At 43.2% G+C, this 25,878-nt stretch overlaps 1 protein-coding gene across 1 annotated transcript in view; it reads right to left on the bottom strand.

Annotated features, from left to right (window-relative positions):
* Positions 1 to 226: 226 nt before the first annotated feature.
* The window catches only part of Kif14 (kinesin family member 14), a 46,840-nt gene continuing 21,188 nt past the window's right edge, over positions 227 to 25,878 (bottom strand). Inside the window, exons 17-30 of the mRNA XM_090341456.1 lie at positions 23,594 to 23,741; positions 23,064 to 23,216; positions 21,255 to 21,381; positions 19,880 to 19,973; positions 18,518 to 18,647; positions 14,391 to 14,491; positions 11,561 to 11,655; positions 8,761 to 8,985; positions 8,023 to 8,207; positions 6,745 to 6,903; positions 5,669 to 5,791; positions 4,809 to 4,883; positions 3,105 to 3,240; positions 227 to 2,069 (exon numbers count right to left, since the gene is read on the bottom strand). Of these exons, the coding sequence (XP_090197582.1) occupies positions 1,702 to 2,069; positions 3,105 to 3,240; positions 4,809 to 4,883; positions 5,669 to 5,791; positions 6,745 to 6,903; positions 8,023 to 8,207; positions 8,761 to 8,985; positions 11,561 to 11,655; positions 14,391 to 14,491; positions 18,518 to 18,647; positions 19,880 to 19,973; positions 21,255 to 21,381; positions 23,064 to 23,216; positions 23,594 to 23,741 (2,119 nt within the window). The 3' untranslated portion in view covers positions 227 to 1,701. The remainder of the gene's footprint in view (positions 2,070 to 3,104; positions 3,241 to 4,808; positions 4,884 to 5,668; positions 5,792 to 6,744; positions 6,904 to 8,022; positions 8,208 to 8,760; positions 8,986 to 11,560; positions 11,656 to 14,390; positions 14,492 to 18,517; positions 18,648 to 19,879; positions 19,974 to 21,254; positions 21,382 to 23,063; positions 23,217 to 23,593; positions 23,742 to 25,878) is intronic.

Below are 25,878 nucleotides of genomic sequence, written 5' to 3'. Positions count from 1 at the left end.
CCTAGTTACTCAGCAGGCTGAGATCTGGGGGACTATGATTCACAGCTAGCTCAGACAGAAAAGCCTATGACATGCTTTTCTTCAAAATAACCAGCAAAAAGGTGAGCTGAAGGCATAGCTCAAGTGGCAGAATATTGGCCATGATCCAGAAAGCTGAGTGAGAATTTGAGGCCCTGAGTTCAAGCCCTAGGGAAAAAAATCTTGAAGTGACAAGTTTACAGCAGACAAACTTTATTAAAGATGTTTCTCTGAAACACTTTGCAATGCACATGATTTTAATAGCAAATTTTGTTTTTACCATTCAGCCGAATACAGCATAATAAGTTTATTCAGAATAAATATAAATATACAAAAATGTACAAAGATACTAAAATAGTTTCCAATGACAGCAGAACTAGAGGTGCAACACGAAGTGTCAAGACAAAAACTATGATTCTGATACATCGGAGTTCTTCAAGAAAGCACAGCCTCCAGAAAACCTTCCCTGCCATCCCTAGCTCAGCAGACTTGACAGTGAACGTGCTATCAACACCAGCGCATGACTGACACAAATAAAGAGACCCCCAAGAACAGCAGCGCAGATGCCAGAAAGAAAGGGAAAGCAACTTTGCACACAGCACCACCTTCACGCATCTGAAGACACATATGACTCGAGTGTGGCTCACGAGGGTTGCCCGGACTTCCACGACCCACATTTTCTTACTCTCCCTGCCCGACAAGGGGCTCGACCGTCATCCTGCCTACCCGTGGTACTCACGGCCACCTTCCCACCCCCCAACACACACACACTTATGCCAACTGTCTACCGGGCACCTGCCAGTGAGAAGGGTTAAGAGAAGCACCCTCTGGCACTGCTCACTGACACCCAAGCAGAATGATCAGGTATCTTTTCAAGTTACACACATTCTACAGGTTGAGGTAATATCCCACAAGCAGAATATCACCCTGACGGTAAAGGGCTTTTAAAGCTGAGAAATATAAAGATCTTTATTCTCCCTCGAATCATGTGCAAGTGCTTTTATTACACCTTTAGCAAAACAAGGAGACAAGCTGCCTCCCATCTCCGACGTGGGTTTTGGTGGTCTCACCCCACAGCCCCTCTAAGGATCATGGGTAATAAATGCACTGTTCTACTGTGCCAGCGAGCACACCACCCCTGGACCATCTACTCACCACGTGTGCTGGACGGCACCCTCGGACATGCGCATTACTCAAAAGGGCAACGCAGCCAACCTTTCAGAACATAAAGTTTCAGATTTAATAATGCAAATTAAGCTGCTGTCCTTAAACTTGCGGTAGCCATTTGCTCATGAAGCCCCCCTAGCTATTAGCAGGGAAGAGAAGCAGACACACAGGTCACGGGCTGTTCTGACCTCCCTTCTGGAGGAACAGAAGCGTGATGGACCAGCTGCTGCACCCATGGCGTGCAGCGTGCAGACAGGCCAGGAGAAGCCAGAGACGCAGCCACCGCACCCTTGGTCCCCAGTACTCAGCATGAGCAGTGCGGAGGAACCTCGGGTGTGCACACAGAAGCTCGCAGGCCAGTTTCCATGGCGCTGCTATGGCGCACCCCCAGTGAGTGGCCACGAAGACACGCGCCTCGCACGCACACTCGATCCTTTTCGTTACGTGTCCAGACATCTGTCTGCCAGGGTGTCCCCAGCCCCCCCATCCTGGCCAGCCACCAGGCGCTGGGTGCCCTCATACCCACTGGATGCCCTGGGGCACATCCAGCTCAGTGCTCAGCGCGGAGGGCGCAGCGGGCAGTTGGTAGACGCGCTTGGGCACGCCTCTGCTGCAGCCTGGCCTGCTCGGTGGGGGCTCCTCTTCTCTGCTGCTCAGACTGTGAGATTTCCAGGCTTTCAATGAATCAAGTCTCTCTTCAGATTCAAAACACAAGAGCAGTGACTTAGCTAGCGACGAGAGCTCCCGGAGGCCGGCTCTGGGTGTCTCCTTCTTGTCTTCGAGGCTGGGAGGTGAGGGCTCAGCCATGACACAGTGCACATGGTCAGACACACTGCAGAACTCTTCCACATAGCTTCTCAGGGGACAGGCATCTCCGGGGTCTCCTAGATACAGGGTGGGGGGTGTGGGCACAATTCTAATCTGGTATTTTATCGCTGTGCTGCAACCCTAGATTACTTTTTCTTGGGGGGGGGGCATGGGGCTTGAACTCTGGGCCTGGGCACTGTCCCTACTATCCCTGACCTCTTCAGCTCAAGGCTAGTACTCTACCACATTGAGCCACAGCACCACTTCTGGTTTTCTGGTGGTTCATTGGAGATGAGAGTCTCGGCTGGCTTTGAACCTCAGTCCTCAGATCCCAGCCTCCTGGGGAGCTATGATTACAGGCATGAGTCACCGCGCTTAGCTCCTACATTACTTTCATGTCAATGCAATTCTAATTGGGTGCAGCTGATCCTAGCTATTCAGGGAAACTGAGATCTGAGGATCTGTGTTCAAAGCCAGCCCAGATGAAGTCTGATAGACTCTTATCTCCAATTGACCAGGAAAAATCGAGAAGTGAAGCTGTGCCTCATTGGTAGAGCACCAGCCTTGAGTAAAAAGAGCCAAACAAGAGTTTAAGGCCCTGAGTTCAAGCCCTAGAAAGAGGACCAAAACCAAAACAAACATACAATTCTGAGCTAAGATTATTCAACCAAAGTGCCCATCTACTAGGCAAGTGCCTTGTTTTTCTAGTGCTAGTGGTAGAGCTGAATATAGGGTCTAGTTATGTTCAAAACAAGGAAAGGGCCTAGGCCTTAGGGGTTTTTTTTTTGCTCAAAGCTAGTACACTACCATTTGAGCCAAGGCTCCACTTCTGGCTTTTTGGTGGTTAAGGGGAGACTAGTCTTATGGACTCTTCCTGCCCGGGCTGGCTTCTGAGCATGATCCTCAGATCTCAGCTTCCTAAGTAGTTAGGATTATATCCAACACACACCTCGTTTCTCTAGTTATAGTCACAGAAAAATGCCCAGACATATCGGGCAGAATGAAGCGTCAGAGGGACTTTAGTTATGACGTTAGCCAGCAGAGGAAAGGAGAGCAGCCTCAGAGCCTTCCTCTACAGAATGCTTACCACATACTCCATTTGGGGTGCATACCTCTCAGCGCAGAAATCACCACATGAATGGTTTTCTCTAAGCAGTGTGTTAACTTCAGTAACTCTGGGGCAAGATGAACCATCTTCTTGCAGTTTTGGAATCTACAATCTTCTTGTTCTGGAGCTCTGAAACTTTTCTGTGTAGGTCAAGATTTTAAAAATACATAAAATAGGCTACTTGGCAATGAACTTTATCAATATGATTTTAATTGTCAGAACTTTCAGAACTTATTTTTAATAAACAGTCATTTCCACACCAATGCTTAACTCTACTTCTGTGAGACCAAAGTTAATTACAACCATACTTATTTATTAAAAGAATTTGCAATGAATTTTAAATCAGTCTTATTGTCCTAATATAAGAATAGAATATGGCAACAGTTTCATGCACTTACCTATCTATTCCCATAAAAGATAAACTTATCTAGGGCCGGGAGTTTGGCCTAGTGGTAGAGTGCTTGCCTAGCATGCACAAGGACCTGGGTTTGATTCCTCAGTACCACATACATAAAGCTGGAAGTGGCACTGTGGCTCAAGTGGTAGAGCACCACCTTTGAGAAAAACCCAAGGACAGTGCTCAGGCCTTGAGTTCAAGCCCTAGGACTGGAAAAAAAAAAAGACCCAAAACAAAAAACCCAATTTTATGGCATCTCCCATTTATCACACTTAAAAAATTGTTTTATTTTTTTTCTAGTTCAACCAAAGACTCATTTTATTTGATGTACATTATGTAATAATTGCACTACATAACTTGAGGTTATGGATGGGAGGGGGAAGAGCAATGGACGGGGTGGCAGGGGGTACAGATGCACTGTACTGGCCAGGCACTGGTGGCTCACTCCTGTAATCCTAGCTACTCAGGAGGCTGAGATCTGAGGATCAAGGTTCAATGCCAGCCCAGTCAGGAACAAGTCTGCAAGATTCTTATCTCCAATAAACAACTCAGAAAATGCTAGAAGTAGTGCTGCGGCTCAAGTAGTAGAGTGCTAGGCTTGAGCACAAAGAGGCTTAGGATGGTGCCCAGGCCCTGAGTTCAAGCCCCAGGACTGGCAAAGAAGAAAAGATGCATTAGATTCTTAACCTGACTTCTGTAATTGTGACCTCTTTGTACAGCTATTTACTGATTTTTTATTTTATTTTTTTTTGCCAGTCCTGGGCTTGAGCTCAGGGCCTGAGCACTGTCCTTGGGTTTTCTCAAGGCTACAGCTCTACCACTTGAGCCACAGCACCACTTCTGGCTTTTTTTTTCCTACATATGTGGTACCAAGGAGTTGAACCCGGATCTTCGTGCATGCTAGGCAAGTACTCTTCCACTAGGCCAAACTCCCAGTTCCTTACTAATTTTTTTTAAAGAAAGAAGTTTCCTTTCTGGGAAGCAATTGCTAATCAGGCACTCAACCACTTGAGCCATTACTCTCTTTAAAAACACTAATAACATACCGAGTTTACATTTTTCTATTTACCTGAGACATGAAAATGAGGTAAGTTGACTTATGCAATTGGGTTTCAAATCTTTGAGCTCACTGAGTAACTATTACTAAGACTAGTAAGTTATGATATCTGCAAAGTAGCTACAGACTAGCAAACATGCTTCAATTAAACATGTACAGAAGAATCTTCTTCGACTAAGCATAAAAAAGTGAAATAAAAAATGTCATTAATGGAAGTAAATGAAATTTTAAAGGCAATTTAAATCTTCTCTTACTATTTTCCATTCAGAGAAAGTGTCTTCAAGAGATCTGATCAGTCCCACGGCACTAGCTTTCATCTGCTTGGTGACCTACAGAGAATATTTTATTATGCAAATCATTAGTTAGAAACACAAAAATCCTAGATGTGCATGGAATCCAATGGGGAAAGTTTTGGTCCAAAAAGCCAGAAGATTAAAGTTCTGACTCCAGGATTGTAAATAAATAGCTTCAGGGTATCTTAACCATATAAATGAAATTTCTTTCATAGATAAATTGTATCCTGATTTCTCCAATAAATATGACACTCTTAGATGTCTGCTATAACAAGATCTGCCTTTCACTTAAATATTAACAGGATGAAATTAGCAACATTTTCCATGGAAGTGAGAAATGGACATATCAAGCGTTAGAAGCTCTGAGAACTTCACAGATGCTTTATTACTTGATGCATCTAGTACTGTTCATTAAGGTTACATCCTGGGTCCTAATTCCTGAGCCTCAGAAGGATGGTGGAAGCCCAGTCTGATCCCTAAACCTTTGCTTTTGCACTGCTCAGGGCTGCCCCCAAGAGGAGCTTCAGTTCTGCCAGGATTTTCTGTTGAGATATTTTATTGGCTTTACCCACTGAGCTCTACCCTAAGGCTAACACAGATTTGCCCTATGGGGAGGAAGGAAGGGAGGAAGAGGAAGGGAAGAGAACCCAAATCTTCCTACACACACACACACACACACACACACACACACACACACACACACACACACACACACACACACACACAGAACTAGGCACAAACTAAAATGTATCAGTTTGTGAGCTGAATTAAGCTGTGTTCTGCAGGGACTTGCTATCTATCAGGTACTACACAGGACTCACCTCATGCTGTGCCCACTGCCTCGAGAGGGCTTGTTCAAGTTCTGCTGCTTTTTCCAGTCCAGAATCTAACAGAATCTTCATTCCTGAGCCCACGCCATCACAAGCAGCATCCATGAACTCTCCCTAGGGGAGATTTCAAGCATTAACTTGTTTTCTTGGTCTATATAATTAAAGCTAAGGAAATGTTCTGGAATTACAAGTCCCTCCTTTCTCTGTCTCTCTCTCTCTCTGTCTCTCTGTCTCTCTGTCTCTCTCTCTGCCAATCCTGAGACTTGAACTCAGGGCCTGGGCACTAGCCTTGAGCTTCGTCAAGACTAGGGTTCTACCACTTGAACCACAGCACCACTTCTGGCTTTTTTTCTGTCTATGTGGTACCAAGGAATTGAAACCAGGGTTTCATGCATGCTAGGCAAGCACTCTCCCACTAGGCCACATTCCAACCTAGAATTACACATTTCTAAGCTTAGTTTTGTTCTTTGTTCTTTTTAATGTATTAGGCCAGGTGAGAGTCTCCTATGGTGGACAGTAATCAAGGCCCTAAAAACATTTTTTTTTTTTTTTAATTATCAATCCTGGGCTTGAGCTCAGGGCCTGAGCACTGTCCTTGGGTTTTCTCAAGGCCAGAGCTCTACCACTTGAGCCACAGCACCACTTCTGGCTTTTTCTATGTATGTGGTACTGAGGAATTGAACCTGGGTCTTCGTGCATGCTAGACAAGCACTCTACCACTAGGCCACACTCCCGGCCTCTAAAAGCATTTTTGTCTTTTCTTTTTTGAGGCAGGTTCTCATTATGTAGCCCAGACTGGACTTGAACTCATGATCCTTTGGCCTCTGCCTCCTGAGTGCTGGAATTACTGGGTTTTACCAGGATGTCCAGCTTCAAAAGGATTTTAATGGTTTGTACAATGTATGTGTTTGCAATTATTTGAACCCATTTACACTGAGACAATTTTAAACCTTATCACCAAATTATTGAAAGTGCAAGTTACTTTGCAAGATGAACTCCAGTGGAGTTGATGACACTGTCATAGTTCCTCCAGGAGGGTCTTTCAGAACAAACCTCTGCTAAGTTACCTGGACATCAGATGTCTGGTCATTCCCGCTGTCTGGGAAATGCAGCTTGCTCCCTTTCAGGACGGCTAAGTGCCCCACACATCTCACAGCTTGTTGAATCACCTGCTTCACTTTCCTGCTGGCCTCATTCACCATGGATGAAATATCTGAACCGCATCCCTGTAAGATCCAAACAGGCCAGTGTAGCCGACACGTGAGCTCACACAGGGGCAAAGCAAGCACAGCACGGGCTGGCGGTGGCGCTCGGGGGAGAAGGCATGTTTAGCACGTCTGATCCCCAGTAACATAAAAGAATAAGAGAGACAAGAGGAATAACATGGAGGAAATAAATCACACGTTCGTTGATACGATCACACTCTATAAACATGTTCAAGCCAGAAAACAGCATGCATATGCTATGTATCATAGCCCTCCAGCTGTGAAAGATGGCAGTGTACAGTACAGTCTCCACCCTTCAGGAGCTCACACAGGAACAGGAGACACAGTCAAGTGGGATAGAATTAAGTAAATGACCCTCCCCACAAAAACCAAAATGGTGGCTCTATGACCTTTGATCTTTTCCTGTCCTCCTAACCATCTGATGATGGTTTCTCAGGAAGAGAAGGTTATGAGATAAAGCCTGGAAGCTGAGTATGAAGTTTGTGTCCAAGAAAATGAAAAGAAAACCAACTATACGCCAGTAACTCTACCCAGTTCTTTCTGAAAACATTATTTTATTTGGCAAACATAGCAACCCTCTCTTGTATGTATCATTAGTTTTATTTTCCAGGTAAGAAAATGAGAATTGAGAAGTGTAGCCATTTGTCAAGGATAGAGACTTATTTAGCATGGATGGGAACACTGGACCCCAGGTACATATGGCGAGCATTTTCCCATCACCCCCACTATCCTGCAGTGCTCTGAAACCTGAGAGCCAAGGAAACACCTCCCCTCCTTTCCACCAGTATGAGATGAGTTTGTCTCTATAATCACTTACAAGCACTAGAATTCAGAGAGGCTGTGTCAATCTTGGTTCATTAAATCAATTTTATCTAGTTTTAAGACAAGACAGAAAACACATCTGAAAACCCTACAGCTCTAATTTAGGGAAAGATACACAGGCAATGGAAAATTAATAAATACTTGCCCAATAATAAATCAATTCTCAGGCTTGGAGGCAAGGCTCAAGTGGCAGGGTGCCTTCTAAGTAAGTACAAGGTCCTGAATTAAATCCCACTCCTGTCCCCTCTACCCTCTCTCCTTAAAAAAAAAAAAAAAACGTTGAAAGACTCAACGTACCTGCAAAAATAACTGTAGGTAACCTCCCAATGTTTTAATTTCTTGTCTCAGTTCATCTTCAAGCCTTGCTGTGCTGGTACAAGTTAGACACTCATTCCACCAGTGTTTGACTAAAACCACAAGCTGATTGAAAGCACAAGTGATCTGTATAGCCAGGGACTGCATTGCTCGATCCAAAGAGAACACTTGAAAGAATAAGGAAATAACAGTGATCAAGGCACACTGTACATATAAATTGTCATGGTGCATAGAAACCCTTTTGTACAACTGCTTAAAGATACTTTTTAAAGGGAATAAAATAAGATAAAAATTTCATTATTTAAATAATGAAATTTAGTAAAAGAAAGCATCTCCAAACAAAGGATGGCATATGGCTTGGAATGTGGCTTGGTAGACTGCTTGCACCCCGGGTTCGATTTCTCAGTACCACATAAACAGAAAAATGCCAGAAGTGGCACTGTGGCTTAAGTGGTAGAGTGCTAGCCTTGAGCAAAACAAGCTCAAGGACAGTGCCCAGGCCCTGATTTCAAGCCCCAGGACTGGCTCTCGCGCGCACGCACACACACACACACACACTCACACACAAAGACTCAACACGTAATTACCATGAAAACATTTAAGCATAGTCAAAAGCTGTTTGCCATCAGTGTCAAACATCATTCCAACCACAATGCAACACACAGAAAATAATGGCCCTGGGATGAAGACTGGGGAGGGGGAGGGGAGGTGGCATCTTACAGTTCTCCTGACTCTCCTCGTCCTGCTCTTCATGGGCTTTAGAAATGGCAAACAGCCCAGTATAGATTTTCAAAAGATTACTCATCAGGCTATCTGCTACAGTTTTTTCTTCATCATAATTCTGTCCAAGAAAATTGATCGCTGAGCCAATCAGTTCTTTGCAAATTCCAGGAAGAAATGATTCTGATGATTTTGAGCAAATGCTGCTCGATCTCTCCATTAAACCTGCACGAACAGAAAACAGCTGGTGTGTGCCCAGTTGTCACACACCACACTTTCCAACCTGCGAACACAGTAGATTACAGAATCACTGGTCATAAAGCTCTGAAGTTTGTTCTTACTTCAATAGTGTGTGCTTGCCAGACCCTGGACACAGTTCCACACAGGAGCGAGCTCCTCAAGCAGCCGCAGTCCATAGTAGCTTTTCACAACAGAGGTGAGGAGAAAACCCCAATACCCCAGAGATTTGATCTCCTTTGCTGAGCTCCAGGCTTTTTCGCTCAAGTTTGCTACTCTGGAGCCATCCTCCATTCTAGCTTTTCCTGGTTAACTGTCTTCCAGAACGATCTGCACAGGCTGACTTTGAACCTCACTCTTCTGAATTCAGCCTTCTGAAAGCTCAAATTATAGGCACGACTCCAATTACCTGGCTTACTCTCCTCTTTACTTGCTTTTTTTTTTTAAGATTAAATTTTTTCTAACACCTGAAGAATTGTAAACTGGTAAAACAATGGCAATTATATAAAATGACATCGGAAATGGGACTTGTTCATTAGGTGGAAAAGTAGGAAACAATGAGCCATCCAAAACTATATAAAAATTAATATCTCTCTATTAATTTCTTCTCAGGTATACCACAATCAAGACAGCCACCCAGCTGTAGTTAATGCAGCATGTCTCTGGGAGACACCTTCCAGCCAGGGAAATTTTCTTTTTCTTTTTCTTTTTTTTTGCTAGTCCTGGAGCCCAAACTCAGGGCCTGAGCACTGTCCTTGGGTTTTCTCAAGGCTGGAGCTCTACAGCTTGAGCCACTGTACCACTTCTGGCTTTTTTTCTATGTATGTGGCACTGAATCAAACCCTGGTCTTCATGCGTGCTAGGCAAGCACTCTACCACTAGGCCAAACTCCTGGCCCAGCCAGGGAAATTTTCTGAGCATTATCCAAACTAGAAGCAATGCGAATGCTTGAAAGAACTCAGATCTTTAAGATAGAACTCTATCTGGGAAGACCAATATACAAAGGTAACAATTCTCCTGAAATACACAGGATTCATTTCCCGGGCCAGCCCAGGTGATAGAAGAAGCAAACTTAAAGGGAGGCAGGGGGTGGGAATGTGGCTTAGTGGTAGAGTGCTTGCCTAGCATCCATGAAGCCCTGGGTTCAATTCCTCAGGACCACATAAACAGAAAATGCCACAAGTGGCACTGTGGCTCAAATGGTAGAGTGCTAGCCTTGAGCAAAAGAAGCTTAGAGAGCTGACATGGTTGGCTCACACCTGTATTCCTAGCTATTCAAGAGACTGAGATCTGAGGATCAAGGTTCAAAGCCAGCCCGGGCACAAAAGGATCTGAGACTCTTATCTCCAATGACCCTCTAGAAAATGGGAAGTAGTGCTTGGCTCAAGGGTAGGGAGGTAGCCTTGAGCTGAAGAGCTCAGGGACAGTGCCCAGGCCAAGTTCAAGCCCCATGACCCACAAAAAGAAAAAAAGAAGAAGCTCAGAGACAGTGCCAAGGTCCTGAATTCAAAGCCCTAAGACTGGTGACAGATAGATAGACAGACAGACAGACAGACACATAGATAAAGGGAGGCAGAAGGAGGGGAATACTAGGTCTGGAACACAATCAGAGTTTAATTTAGGAGAAAAAAGAAAAGCTAAGAAACCCAAAGTGATAAATAAGCTAGCTGGATTAATATTACAGTGATGAGGATGAGGTATGACTAGATTTGGCTACAGTCTTCTCGAGTAGTTAACTGCTTATCCATCACTGTATTAATGTACCTAAACAATTTCCCCTCCCTCCTCATCTTTAGCTTTCTACTCAACATCATGTTTTAATCAGGTTGTCTTTTTTTTAAATGGTGTAGTGGTCCATGGCTAGCTGATAGGAAGTTTTTCCTCGGGGGTGGAGTCTTGCCATGTCGTCTGGTTAGCCATTAATTCCTGTGCTCAAGTGACGCTCCTCTGTCTCAGCCGCCTAAGCAGCTCAGGAGTGTGACATTATGTTCATCTAGAAAGTGGTGCGTCTGCCTGAATGCCAGTCCTGGGGCTTGAAATTAGGAACTGGGTGTTATCACTGAGCTTCTTTTGCTGACAGCTAGCACTCTACCAGTTGAGCCACAGCTCCACTTCCAGATTTTTGGTAGTTTAGTGAAGATACAGAGTCTCTTTCCAGCCCAGGCTGGCTTTGAACTGCAATCCTCAGATCTCAGCTTCATGAGTCACTAGGATTACAGGCATGAGCCACTGGCACAGAGACATCTTATTCGCTTACAAGTACCAATCATAATACAAATCACAGTATACAATACGTAACCTGCAATAATTTCCTCTTTTACTCATAAAGAAATGACATTCCCCCTATTTCTGAACACAAATGTCTTCCACATTCAAGTAGCCTCCTCAAAGGGCTTGGAATAAATCCCAGAGCCCAGAATTTGAGAAGCGAAGAACTGCCTCGTCAGTTTTACAGTGCAAACATCTAGGTAAGGAAGCAATTCTGACAAGACCACGAAAGGTGCTGGCTGTCACAGGACCTGGTACTTCTCCCCCTCGGCAGAGCACGGGATGGAGAAAATACCTGATGACCGGGACGGGTGCAGATCAGGAGTCGGGTGGACTTGTAAATCCTGCAGACAACCAGAAATCCTCCTGTTCTTCAGCAGACATCTGCTCCTGGGAAGAACAAACGCTGAAATGCTGTAGTTATACACCACAGGGAATGGTGCTTTATACACGCTGCTTTTTTGGGTGGGCGTGGCGGTACAGGCCTGTAATCCAAGCAACTGAGGGCCTCGGTGGGATGAAATTCTCTACATGCCATGTCTATGTGTGTCAGAGGTGGACCTGTGGCTCAAGTAGCAGAATACCAGCTATGAGTGAACAAGCAGAGTGAGAGCATGAGGCTCTCAATTCATTTCCCTCTCACTCAGCTTGGTGGCTCAGCCACCATGGAGGTGGCTGGAGCAACCATGCCTGTAGTCTGGCATTTTTCTGGCTAATTGGAGATGAGAGCTCTTGGATTATTATTCCCAGGCTGGCTTTGAATGTCCATTCTTATATCTCAATCTCCTGAGTCACTAGGAATACAGAGCTGAGCCACCAGTGCTTGCATCTACTTTTTATTTTGTCAGTCCTGGGGCTTGAACTCAGAGCCTGAGCACTGTCCCTGGGCTTTTGCTCAAGGCTAGAGCTCTACCACTGGAGTTGCAGCACCACTTTAGGATGTTCTATATATGTGGTATTGAGGAATCGAACCTCGGTCTTCATGCATGCTAGGCAAGCACTCTACCACTAGGCCAAATTGTCCTTTTTTTTTTTTTTTTTTTTGCAAGTCCTGGGCTTGGGCTCAGGGCCTGAGCACTGTCCTTGGACTTTCTCAAGGCTAGAGCTCTACCACGTGAGCCTCAGCACCAATTCCGGCTTTTTTCTATGTATGTGGTACCGAGGAATCGAACCCGGGTCTTCATGCATGCTAGGCAAGCACTTTAACCACTAGGCCAAACTCCCGGCCCCTGTCCTTTTTTTTTAATTGTCAGGATAATGTATCTGGGTTACAATTACATTCACCAGGTAGTAAGTACATTACTTCTCACACATTATACCTCTTCTCATGCTTTTATCCCCTCCTACTAATTTTCTTTTTGCACAATCTTTACCCTTGGACTATAAAGATAAGTGTCTCCACTGAATGTTGATTGTCAAGCTATTATTCTTTAAAGAAAAAAAAATTGGTACTAGAGATAGAACTCAGGGACTTGTACTTGCTAGGCTAGCACTCTACCATATCTCCAGCCCTGATTTTAGCTGGTTATTTTGGAGACAGAGTCTAGACAACTTTTCTGCCCAGGCTGGCCTTCAAACCTTTATCCTCCAATTCTCATCCTCCTAAGTACAAGCACAAATCACAGGTTCCTGGTTATTAAAACTTTTACCAACTGATTGGCTGCTCTTAATGCTCCTGGAAAATGCAGCCTCCTTCCCCTGGGCATTCACGTTCATTCATTTGTTCTTTCTTTCTTTTTTTTTTTTTGCCAGTCCTGGACTTGAGCTCAGGGCCTGAGCACTGTCCTTGGACTTTCTCAAAGCCAGAGCTCTACCACTTGAGCCACAGCACCACTTCTGGCTCTTTTCTATCTATGTGGTACCGAGGAATCAAACCCAGTCTTCATGCATGCTAGGCAAGCACTCCACCACTAGGCCAAACTCCTGGCCTACGTACTACCTTTCACTAAGTACAAACCCACTTCCCTTCCAGATGCCTGCCGACCTGCCTGCCTTGCTTTAGCCCACAGCACCTGCTTACAAAGACAGTGAGCATTCGCTAATTTATCTCTTTATCTATGTATTTATTAAGATACAGCAGACAGTAGTCATCACAGAAATACTTGCTTAACTAATGAAAGGGCACAGCAGTTTGGGCTTTCCATAGCTTCCCGTACCCCTTCACCTCCGTAATATGAGTGTCTGAGGCCTAAGCAGAACTACAATTTCTGTACAAGCTGCCTAGATGCTATAGAGTTCTTCCACGTTAACAAGCAGTGCGCAGCATACACTCTAGTTTTCTAGCAGCATGGCTTATTCTTTTCTGGTACTCATACTGACTCGACTGCATTCACAATTCCACGGCTTACAGTAAAATGTCCCAGGATATGCCAAGTACTTGAGAATGAGAAATTTAAAGTAAGACTCTTGGTTCTCCACAGGAAATTAAACGTATGCTGCTGTAAGGTGCTCTTAAAACGTAGATGAGCTGGGCCCGGTGGCTACTCAAGAGGCTGAGATCTGAGGATCAAAGTTCAAGAAACTCTTATCTCCAATTAACCAATAGAAAACCGGAAGTGGCACTGTGGCTCAAGGGGTAGGGCAGTAGACTTGAGCTGAAGAGCTCAGGGACAGCGCCACTGACAAAAACAAACAAACAAACAAACAAACTTAGATGAGGCTGGGAGTGTGGCCTAGTGGTAGAGTACTTGTCTAGCATGCACAAAGTCTGGATTCAATTCTTCAGTACAATATACACAGAAAAAGCCAGAAGTGGTACTGTGGGCTCAAGTGATAGAGTGCTAGCCTTGAGAAAGCCCAAGGACCGTGCTCAGGCCCTGAGTTCAAGCTCCAGGACTAGCAAACAAACAAACAAAAAAACTTGGGTGACAAACTATTGAATTCTTTTGTTCCTCTATCACATGACATTGTATAGTTTAATCACTAATGATTAATTACTAATTTAATCATTAACTATTCTACTTGTAGTTCTGGATTCCCTGCCCAGATATACCAATTATAACAATAAATTAAGTAAATTACATATTTTGATAAAATGTGATGTATATTAAGTGCACACAGTATATGCACACACATAATACATGAGATAGTTTTAACAGCCTCCAGAATAACAACCAAGTCTTTACCTCCTTCGAGAAAGTGAAGACACTGGCGTGTTAGTAATGTCGGGCTCCCACTCATCTTCCGGATCACAGAACACGTCATCACCTCTGTTAACACCGTTACCCTGTGGAAAGAAAATGTACTCTCTGTTACCAGTGGGAAAAAGCTGTTTAGTAACTAAAAGAAAAAACTTAACTATGTTGCTACATTTAAAACATAAAACTAGCAAAATTATAGAACATTAGATTTTTTAAAAAATCACAGTCCTGATAAAAATGAAAAGGGCAAACCAATGCAACAGCGATACTCTCAAGACAATGTGTTGGAAATAAACTTTACAACTTGGGGGGAGGGGTTAGGGGTAGGGAAAGTGGGAGACCAATGAGGAGGGGGTAACAATGTTCAATAAGAAACGTACTCCCGGGGCCGGGAGTCTGGCCTAGTGGTTAAAGTGCTTGCCTAGCATGCATGAAGACCCGGGTTCGATTCCTCGGTACCACATACATAGAAAAAAGCCAGAAGTGGTGCTGAGGCTCAAGTGGTAGAGCTCTAGCCTTGAGAAAGTCCAAGGACAGTGTTCAGGCCCTGAGCTCAAGCCCAGGACTGGAAAAAAAAAAAAAAAAAAAAAAACGTACTCCCAGCCAGGCGCGGTGGCTCACTCCTGTAATCCTAGCTACTCAGGAGGCTGAGATCTAAGGATTGAGGTTCAAAGCCAGCCCGGGCATTACAGACCATGAGGGACATCTAGGTTGGTTCCATATCTTTGCTATGGTAAATAGTGCTGCAATGAACATTGTTGTGCTAGTGGATTTAGTATGTCTTTGTTTCTGGATGATTGGGTAAATGTCAAGTAGTGAAATTGCTGGGTCATAGGGGAGCTCTATGTTTAGTCTTTTGAGGAACTGCCATACTGCTTTCCATAGTGGTTGAACGAGTTTGCACTCCCACCAACAGTGTAGTAGTGATCCCTCCTGGCCACATCCCCTCCAGCATCTGTTGTTATTAGTTTTCTTGATCCTGGCCATTCTAACTGGAGTGAGGTGGAATCTTAAGAGTTGTTTTGATTTGCATTTCTTTTATGACCAGAGATGTGGAGCATTTCTTCATGTGTCTATAGGCCATTTGTTTCTTCTTCAGAGAAGACTCTCTTTAAGTCTTTGGCCCATCTTTTAATGGGATGGTTGTTACTTTGGAGATTAGTTTTGGAGCGATTCAATTTTTTGAGCTGTTGATATATTTTAGATATGAGGCCTTTGTCCATTGTATGGTTGGTGAAGATCTTCTCCCACTCTTGTAGGCTTCCTAATTAGTTTACTAGCTATGTCCTTTGCCATACAAAAGCTCTGCAGTTTAATGCAGTCCCACTTATCCAGCCTTTCTCTGATTTGTTGTGATTCATGGTCCTTATTAAGAAAGTTTCAACCTGTGCCAAGGAGGTCTAGTGTATCTCCTATCATTTGTTAGGAAATGGAAAGACTTAGAAAAAATCATATTAAGTGAAGTAAGCCAGACTCAAAGGAACTTAGGCTCAATGGTTTCCCTCATTTGTCATAATCAGTAGAAACCTTGGGCTCTCCTAGCAGAGATTTGCAATAAAGCAAAACCTTGATACAAAAGGCCATATAGTAGGACGCTAAATGAAAGGATCTCTAGGATATAGAAACATAAGCCATATAATGAATGATTATTGTTCTTAAGGTACTGTTATCTCTCATCTCTTTTGCTGTCCCTTGGTTATCTCATATTGTTACAGTATCTCACTTTGTTACCTGATATATCGGATATATTTGTATTTGGTTATTTGAAATTGGATAGGGAACTGGGGAAAACAAGGTAAGGGGTCGGGGTAGGGGGGAGGGAAATGGGGACCAATACATGTGAAAGGGTATCAATGTATGGGAATTAATGCACCATCTATCTGGCAAATATCATGTAACCCTTCTATTAATTACAATAAAAAATATATGAAAAAAAAAAAAAGAAAATGGGAAGTGGGCTGAGGGCCAAGAGGTAGGGCAGTCAGGCCCAGAGTGCAAGCCCCATGACCCACAAAAAAAGAAAAGAAATGTACTCCCTAACTTATGTATGTAACTATAACCCTTCTGTATAACACTTGACAGTAAAATTAAATTTAAAAAAATAGAGGGCCAGGAGTTTGGCCTAGTGGTAGAGTGCTTGCCTAGCATACATGAAGACCCAGGTTCGATTCCTTGGTACCACATATACAGAAAAAGCTAGAAATGGTGCCATGACTCAAGTGGTAAAGCTCTAGCTTTGAGAAAGCCCAAGGACAGTGCTCAGGCCCTGAGTTCAAGCCCCAGGACTGGCAAAATAATAATAATAATAATAATAATAATAATCAGAATGTTTGAGATTATGTTTAGGATTAAATACTTCAAAAACAATAAGCTTAGTTTAAAGATGACAAATAATAATTTAGAAAAGACAGTGAAAATAAAACAAATATAAAAGACTAATCTGACAAAGTGAAGACAGAATCATGGGCTAAGGTGGCACTCAGAGCGTGTACCTCGTAGCTGTGAGGGCCTGGGTATGAATCCTGGGATCTCAAAAGGAGAAAGATAAGCCAGGTGCCAGTTTTGTTTGTTTTTTAATTGGCTTATGCCTATAATCTTAGCTACTAGGACACTGTGATCTAAGGATCAGAGTTCAAAGCTAGTCCAGGCAGGAAAGTCCATGACATTTTATTTTTAAAGGGATACTGTCTTTTAAAAAGTTTTTGTTGGTTGTGGGGTTTGAGCTTAGGGTCTAGGTATTGTCCCTGCATTCTTCTGCTCAAGGCTGGTGCTCTAACACTTTGATCTTAAGCACTTCTTCCCATGAGATTCTTATCTCTAACCACCAAAAAGGCTGGAGGTAGAGCTGTGGCTCAAGTGATAGAATAGTAGCCTTGAACTCAAAAGCTCGAGGATAGCACCCAGGCACTAAGTTTAAGCCTTAGGACCCATACCCATACCTCCACACACCCTCCTTACCACTCCCCCCTAACTGAAGAAAAAGAGAATGCACAAAAATGACTTCACATGCTGGGCATGGTGGCTCACACCTATAATCCTAGCTGCTCAGGAGGCTGAAATCTGAGGATCGCGGTTCAAAGCCAGTCTCGGGCACAAAGTCCTGGGAACAAGCTTTTATCTCCAATTAACCACCAGAAAACCTGAAGTGGCTCTGTGGCTCAAGGGGTAGGACTGTAGCCTTGAGCTGAAGAGCTCAGAGACGACACCCAGGTCCAGAGTTCAAGTCCCACAAATGACCAAAAAATAAAAACCTTTCATATATAATTTGCAACTATATTAAGACAGACCAATAGGTCTGAGCCCTGGTAACTTATGCCTGTAATCCTAGATACTTGGCAAACTGAGAGCTGAAGTATCTTGGTTAAAGGCCAGCCTGGAAAAAAACCAGCTAAAACATGACTGGAGGCCTGGCTCAAATGAGAGCACCTGACTACCAAGCAAAAGTCTCTGAGTTCAAACTCCAGTACCAGTAAACTACTTCCAAGCAAAAATAAATATATGTAATGGTTAAGATTGTCTTAGATACTTGATGGATTGCCTTTTCTTTTTGAAAGTTTTCTCTTTTTTATATTTAAATTTTTTTAATTTTTTCTTTTTTTAAATTTTGCCAGTCCTGGGGCTTGAACTCAGTGCCTGGGCACTGTCCTTGAGCTTTCTCAATGCTAGTGCTCTACCCACTTGAGCCACAGCACTATTTCTGGCTTTTTCTGTGTGTATGGTACCAAGGAAATAAACCCAGGGTTTTGTGCTATGCAAACACTCTACCATTAGGCCATACTCCCAGCCCTTTTCTTTTTTAATCCTTTCTGGAAAAATAGATGTTTTTTTATTTTTGTTTTTTAGAATTTTTAAAATTTATTTTATTTTATTGCCAGGGTAATGTGTAGAGGGGCTACAGTTACATTCGCCAGGTAGTAGGTACATTACTTCTCACACATTGATAACCCTTCTCATGTTTTTTGTTTCCATTTCCCTCTTCCCTAACCCCCTCCCAACCATCTTCTTTCCCCCCCTTCCCTTTCCTATTTCAAATAAACGTAGTTTTCTTTACTGAGACAGATTGCCTTTCTATTTGTTCAGCAGTTTATAGAGACTTTAGTAATTCTGCAAACCTCATATAGTTCTTTCATGGCTGCGAGTTTAGATTCAAACTTTTCCACACTCCATACAGTTGAGATCCCAAGCCGGAGGTCACGAACCCGGATAGAAGGGTCAGATTGCCCCTTACTGAATGCGTCGTGTCTGAAAGAAAAATCAAACAGAAGCATTTTTCCTACGACATATCCACCAGCTTGTACCGACAGCTGCCTGGAGAAGTGTAACATCCATACACATTCAGTGTGCTCCTTACATCACCCACTACTCAGCAGTTATGCTGGGGTATAGTAGGCTTAGGAAATACTATCCAAAATACCTTTACATCAAAAATAATTGCACAGATTCTTTTTCAATTTTAAAAAGTATATTATTCCTCTAAAAAAGTATGCAGGGGGGCTGCTGGGAGCATGGCCCAGTGGTAGAGTGCTTACATGAAGCCCTGGGTTCAATTCCTCAGTACCACATACACAGAAAAAGCCAGAAGTGGTACTATGGCCCAAGTGCTGGAACACTAGCCCTGAGAAAGCTGAAGAACAGTATCCAGGCCCTATTTCAAGCCCCAACATAGGCCAAAAAAAAAAAAAGTATGCAGTGCCCAGCACAGGTGGCTCAGGCCTGTACCCCTATCTATTCAGGAGGCTAAGATCTGAGGATTATGGTTCAAACCCAGCCTGGGCAGGAAAGTCTTGTGAGCCTCTCATCATCAATCAGTCACCAAAAGAAAAGCCAGAAGTAAAGCTGTGGCTCGAGTGGCAGAGTCCTAACCCTGAGCAAAAAGGCTCAGGAACAGTGTTCAGGCCCCGAGTTCAAGCCCCAGGACCAGCACCAAAAAAAAGAGGTATGCAGGGCTGGAGATGTAATTCAGTAGTTAAGAGTGCTTGTTTGGCATGTGAAAGGATCTGGATACACGCCCCTGCACCATACAAGAGCAAATAAGGATCCCAACATTCAGGGGGCTGAACCACAACGATCACAAGTTCAAGGCCAGCCTGGGCTACCTAGGTAACCTATATCTCAAAAAAAAAAATTCCTCAAGTAATAGAGCACCAGCTTTGAGTGATAAAAGCTAAATAAAGAGCTCACAGCTCTAAGTTCAAGCCCCAGTACTGACATGCTCACACACGCACACACACACTCATCAGTAAATCCCTAAAACATCTCCATGTATTCTCTTTATACAGGCGCTAGGATGTTAGGGCTGCTGCCTCCCCACCCCTGGCCGAGCCTCTCCAAGTGTCACTAGCAATTCGCATGGCAGAACAATTTTAAAGAAACTAATAAAAGAAAAATCAAAACACAACAACAAACTTATATGGGTCAATTCATTTTAAAAACAAAGAACTGCTGCAAAATCAGGATTACAATGAAGTCCTCACCTGCCAAAAGCATAAGGTTTTTTGAATTTGCTGCTGATGGTGTTGGCTTCCTGAATCATCACGGAGAGTTTCATGGAGCTCCAGTTTGGCTGAACTAACACAAAGGCACAGAGAGCAGACATGCAGGTTACCAGGCAGACTGCAGAAGACATGCTGCAAAAAGCAGCTTTAACCAGCACGCAGGCTAAGAGTGAGAGCTGAGCAGTTTCCTTTCAGAGCTTACTGTGACAAGAAAACATCCCTGCCAGTGGTGTAGCATACAACCCACCCACTCGGAAGGCAGAGGCAGGAGATCAAGAGTTCAAGACCAGGCTCAGCTAAATTGTGAGAACCTGTCTCAAAAGCAAGTGAGCAAACAAAACAAAAGCAAATAAAATAATCTCCAAATTAAAATGCAGTCTCTCACTTGTAAAAAGATGGAAGAAAACCTTTGATCTAAAAAAAAAAAGTTTTAAGCCAGGCGAGGTGGCTCACACCTGTGATCCTAGCTACTCAAGAGGCTGAGCCAGCCCGGGCACTAAAGTCCATGAGACTCTTATCTCCAATTAACCACCAGAAAACAAGAAGTGGTGCTGTGGCTCAAGAGGTAGGGCAGTAGTCTTGAGCTAAAGAGCTCAGGGGCAACACTCAGGCCCAGAGTTCAAGCCCCATGACCAACAACAACAAAAAAGTTTTAGTATCTAAGCCAGTAGCTCACACCTATAATCCTAGCTACTCAGGAGGCTGAGAACTGAGGATCATGGTTTGAAGCCAGTCTGGGCAGACTAATCTGAGATGCCTATCTCCAATTAACCAGCAAAAGATGGAGGCATCCCTTAAATGATAGAGTACCAGCCTTAAGGGGGGAAAACTAAGAGTATGAGGCACTGGGTTCAAACCCTAGTAGCAGCAAAAAATAATAATAGAAAATAAACAGGAAAACAACTTTGTCTAAAATTCCATTTTCCTAATTATATTAATATACAATGAGATGCACCATGATTTTCATGTGTACACATCTCCCAGTCATCCTTTCTAGGTCCTTCCTCATCCCAAGCCCCTCCCCTTTTCCAGGCCCTAAACATCCTGGGGCATTCTTCCCCCACCCCACCTCCACCCCTTCCCCTTGCCTTCTCTGTCTCAGTGATGACTGTCCCCTCTGTACTCTGACCAGGGGGGACTTACTGGTTTCCCTAAAAGGAGTATATGACATTTGTCATTTTGAGGAGAAACACTCAGTCTACAGATTCTAAAACACACAAATTTATTTACGTACAGAAAAGTCAACAACACCTAGAATAAAGCGTTTTTAGTATAGAATGGCAACTGACATTTTAGTAATCATATAATAAATAAGACAATTCCTAAAAAAATCTGTTAAATCAATCGTACTCACCTGACAACAGTTTATCCCTATTACTTCGATTCTGCTGCAGAATTTCTAGTTCTTTAGCAATTTTTTGTTTTTCAGCTTCTAAAGCCTCCAGAATTTTTGCATGGCGGATGCTGTGGTCTACTAGGGCCTAATTAATGTTCAGTCATTCATGTAGATCCACACACAAGGATATGTAGAGAGAGAAGTTATAAAATCAGATTGAGATGCTGGATTTGCTAATTTGCTTTTCCTTTTTACATGTTTCCCATGAAATCATGCTGTTTCTGAAAGTGATTAATAATGGTCCCACAACAACTAAACCTCATTTTAAAGTGCTTGTTTCATTAGACACATGCTGAACATGTTCTATTAAACATAAAAGGCCTTTTAAAAATGGCTTATACATTACTTTTTTTGTGTGTGTATACCAGTACTAGGGCTTGAATTTGAAGTCTAGATGTCCTCTGTGAGCTTTTGCATTCAAATTTAGCACTTTAGCACTACACCACAACACCACTTCTGGTTGTTTTGTTTGTTTGTTTTCAGTTAATTGGAGATAAAGAGACTCACGGACTTTCCTGCCTGGGTTAGCTTTGAACTACAATCCTCAGATCTCAACCTCCTAAATAGTTAGAATAACAGACATAAGTCACCAGTGCTCAGCTGAAATTTCTTAATATGATCCCACCTCCAATCAAACATTTGAAACTTTTGATAGCACAGCTTAATCTTTATTCCCGTTCCTAGGAAATAAAGAACTTTTAATAAAGCTGGGGGGGGGGGGGAATCTGCTAAAGAAGGACATTTTCAAGAATATTTGATGGCTAAAAAGGTAGCATAGAGTAAGATCTCAATAAATGGCAACTACTGAAATAAAAAAATCAAAGTACACAAAATCTCTAGATGACATAAATAATTCATAGCAGCCAACTAACAGGAACAAGCTCTAGACAGATGTGTTTTTCTCTTGAAGAGGCTCACTGAAACTGTGTCCTGGAGCTGAGTGGTCAGGCCAGGTCAGGAAACGAGAATGAGTTCCATTGGCACATCAAAGGCTTCCTGTGAGCTTTCCTGGGAACAGCCTGCTTGCTGCTCTTCACTTACAGACCAAAGAGGAGAAACTAGAGCAGGCACCAGTGCACCAGTGGCTCAGTGGCTCCGAGCTACTCAGGAAGCTGAGATCTGAGAATTGCTTTCCATTTTCTTTCCTTTTTTTTTTTTTTTTGGTATGGCCTGGGGCTTGAACTCTAGGCCTGGGCATTGTCCTTGAGCTCTTCAGCTCAAGACTACCGTCCTACCCATAAGCCACGGCACCACTTCCGGTTTTCTGGTGCTTAATTGGAGATAAGAGTCTCACAGACTTTATTGCCTTGGCTGGGCTTGAACCGGGATCCTGAGATCTCAGCCTCCTGAGAAGCTAGGATTGGAAGCATGAGCCACCTCCCCTTGCCCAGGCCAGTCCATAGACTTTTATCTCCAATTATCCAGCAAAATGTTGGAAGTAGAGACGTGGTTCAAGTGGTAAGTGGTAAGACCTTAGCCTTGAGCAGAAAACACCAAGTAGGAAAGCACCCAGGCCCTGAGCCTTAGTACCACTACACACACACACACACACACACACACACACACACACACAGAGGAAAACCTAGGGTGCACCTCAGTGGTACAGAACTCCATCTCCAGGCATCTCTGAGCAGTACGAGGATATAAACTTTCGGGCAGAAGAGATGCTCTCACCTAGGGATCTGGAGGAGACTCCATACACTTAAAAAAGAAACAAGATCCAGTTTCTCCTCAGATTACAGCAAGTGAGCTATAAAAGGGAATTACCTGTTTTGTGGCCAAAGTCTCCATTTCTAGTCGTTTCTTGTTGACATAGATTTTCTGTTCAAGATGCTGCTTCGTCTTTTCTAATTCCTCGATTTTGTGGTTTGCCTTTTGGTTATTTATTTCCTGCATCTTCTTTCTTTGAGATTCTTCCCTCTATAATGAACATTAATAAAAACTAACTCCAGGCCAAAACAGTTTTTCAAAATTAAAAGGGCCACAATGTACCAGAGGCCTTTTCTTTCACCAAAGAACGAGAAATGACCAATAGAAGAGTCAGCTTGTCGCTTCGTTCAGGTTAGCTACCCTAACCGACAGTAAATGTCACCAGTCGCCAGTTATGAATACTCTAACCTGAGTTTCTGGAAACATGAGTCTGCCAGTAGAGCACCAAGGTTGGGCCCAAAGGCTTGTTAGTTCCTTCTCCCACCACCAACTGGTTTCTTAAGGAGAATTATCCAGGGCTGACACTCCCCCAGTTCCCACCAGGGACACAGTGACCCATCCCAGGCACCCGGGGCTCCACACACTACCAGTTCTGCCTCCAGGGCTTGGATCTTGCTCTCGTACGCAGCTCTTTGAGAGGAAAGTTCTTGCTGAGCCATCTCCTTGGCGATCTGGATTCCTTGCATCATCTCCTCCTTGGCCTTCAGCTGGGCTTCCTTCATTTCTGCCTCAAGTCTACAACATAGCAAGAGGTTAAGAGGATTCATTGTTAGGAAATCTTTATATACAAAGCAATCCTAATCATGCTAAAGTATTGTCCACTGAAAAATTTAAATCTTAAAATATAATTTCTAATAATAAGCCAAATATATTCTTTAATTTTTCTTCTTTTTTTTCTCCTCTTTCTTTTTGATGGGTATTAGGGTTTGAAATCAGGGCCTGGGTACTGTTCCTGAGATTTTCTGTTTTTTTGAGCCACAGCTCCACTTCTGGCTTTTTGCTTGTTAATTAGAGTAAGAGTCTTATGGACTTTTCTGCCTGGGCTTAATCTGAACTGCAACCCTCAGATCTCAGCTTCCTCAGTAGCTAGGATTACAAACATAAGCCAATGGCACTCAGCTAGACTTTTTAACAAACAAAAAATATAACAGGCTAAATATCTGGTTACTTGCACCTTAGTTGATTTGGCCTGATAGTTAAGTGAAAATATTTTTCTAATACGTAGAGCAAACAAATTACATTAAAAATATGTCCTAATAAACACTGAAGTACTTGTAGTTACCACAAGACTATTTTATTTTAAACTAACAATGGCAAGACCAACAATTACACTTTATATATCAATACAATTTCATTTGTGCTTTGTATTATATACATTAAGAAAATATTTGGGAAGGGGGTGGAGAAGAGGGAAATGGAAACAAAAACATGAGAAGGGATATCATATAACTGTAACCCCTCTATACATTACAATAAAAAAAGAAAAAAAAAGAAAATATTGAAAAACATTTTTTACAAAAAACCTAAAAGATTGTCCTATGAGAGCTGATAAAGTAGAAATTAAACCATATTTTCAACCACTCATGATTCTATGTGCCAGTACTGGAGCTTGAACTCAAGGTCTCATGTTCTTGCTCCCTTGAGCCATATCTCCAGGTCTGGCCTTTTCTTGGTTAGAGGTAAGAGTCTCGGGTTTTTCTGCTGAGGTTGGCTCTGAACTGAGATCCTCACCTGAGTAGAAAGAGCAGTAGGCATAAGCCACTGGCAAATGGCTAAGTGTTATGTTTTAATAAATCAAAGTATTAACTGTCACCTCTCAACATACAAGACAATAGAAAACTAAATAGTTTCTTTCTTCCCAGTAAAATTAATCAGTCAGCACAGAAATTGCTACTTGCAGTTTTACTGAGGAAAGAAAGAAAATCAGAAGAAAGGGAGCTACCAGAGCAGGAAACCCCACTGCTTACACAGCTTCGGTATGGATAAAGAAAAGTGGACAGCACAGTGGCTGCACAATGTGAAGTTACAATGTGCCTGAACTGCACACTTTCAAATGGCTAAAATGCGGGGTGCCAGGGGCTCATGGCTATAACCCTAGTGACCGGAAGCCGGAGATCCCAGGACTGATTCCAAGTCAGCCCAGGCAGGAAAGTCTGTAAGATTCTTATCTCCAATTAACACTCCTCCCCCGCCCCCCCCCCACCCTCCACAAGCGGAGCTGTGGCCCAAGTGGTAAAGTGCTATTAGCCTTAACCAAAAAAGCTCAGAAACAGGTCGCAGGCCCTGAGTTCCAGCCGAAGGACCAGCACAGGCATGGTAGGAGGATCATGAGTTTGAGGCCAGTCTGGCTTACAAAGCCAGAGCTTAGAGCTCATCTCTCAAAAGAGTGGGGGGGCCTGTTGGGGACAAAGACAATGGCATCTTTTCAAATATTAAGGAGGGACAAAGTAGATTTAGGCTTTTTATTTTATTTTTTTATTTATTTTTTTGTTTTGCCAGCCCTGGGCTTGGGCTCAGGGCCTGAGCACTGTCCTTGGACTTTCTCAAGGCTAGCACTCTACCACTTGAGCCTCAGTAGCACTTCTGGCTTTTTGCTATGCATGTGGTACCAAGGAATCGAACCCGGGTCTTCGTGCATGCTAGGCAAGCACTCTACCACTAGGCCAAACTCCCAGCCCAGATTTAGGCTTTTTAAAAGTTAAAAAGCACAGTCAGTCATTCTTGAATCCTCCTCCTTTCGTCCTCTTTATTCAATAAGCTTTGTTGATTTTACCTTCTTTATTTTCTCTGCTATCCAACCAGACCGTGTTTACTTCCTTTACTGGTCTCCAGTGAAGTCACAGCCTGTGATCTAGCTGGAGCTGAAGAGGGA

This window comes from Megascapheus bottae, chromosome 10, assembly GCF_031878675.1.
Source record: "Megascapheus bottae isolate mThoBot1 chromosome 10, mThoBot2.hap1, whole genome shotgun sequence".
Taxonomy (NCBI): domain Eukaryota; kingdom Metazoa; phylum Chordata; class Mammalia; order Rodentia; family Geomyidae; genus Megascapheus; species Megascapheus bottae.
The sequence above is the reverse complement of the archived record's forward strand: the minus strand, read 5'-3'. Positions and strand labels throughout refer to the sequence as shown.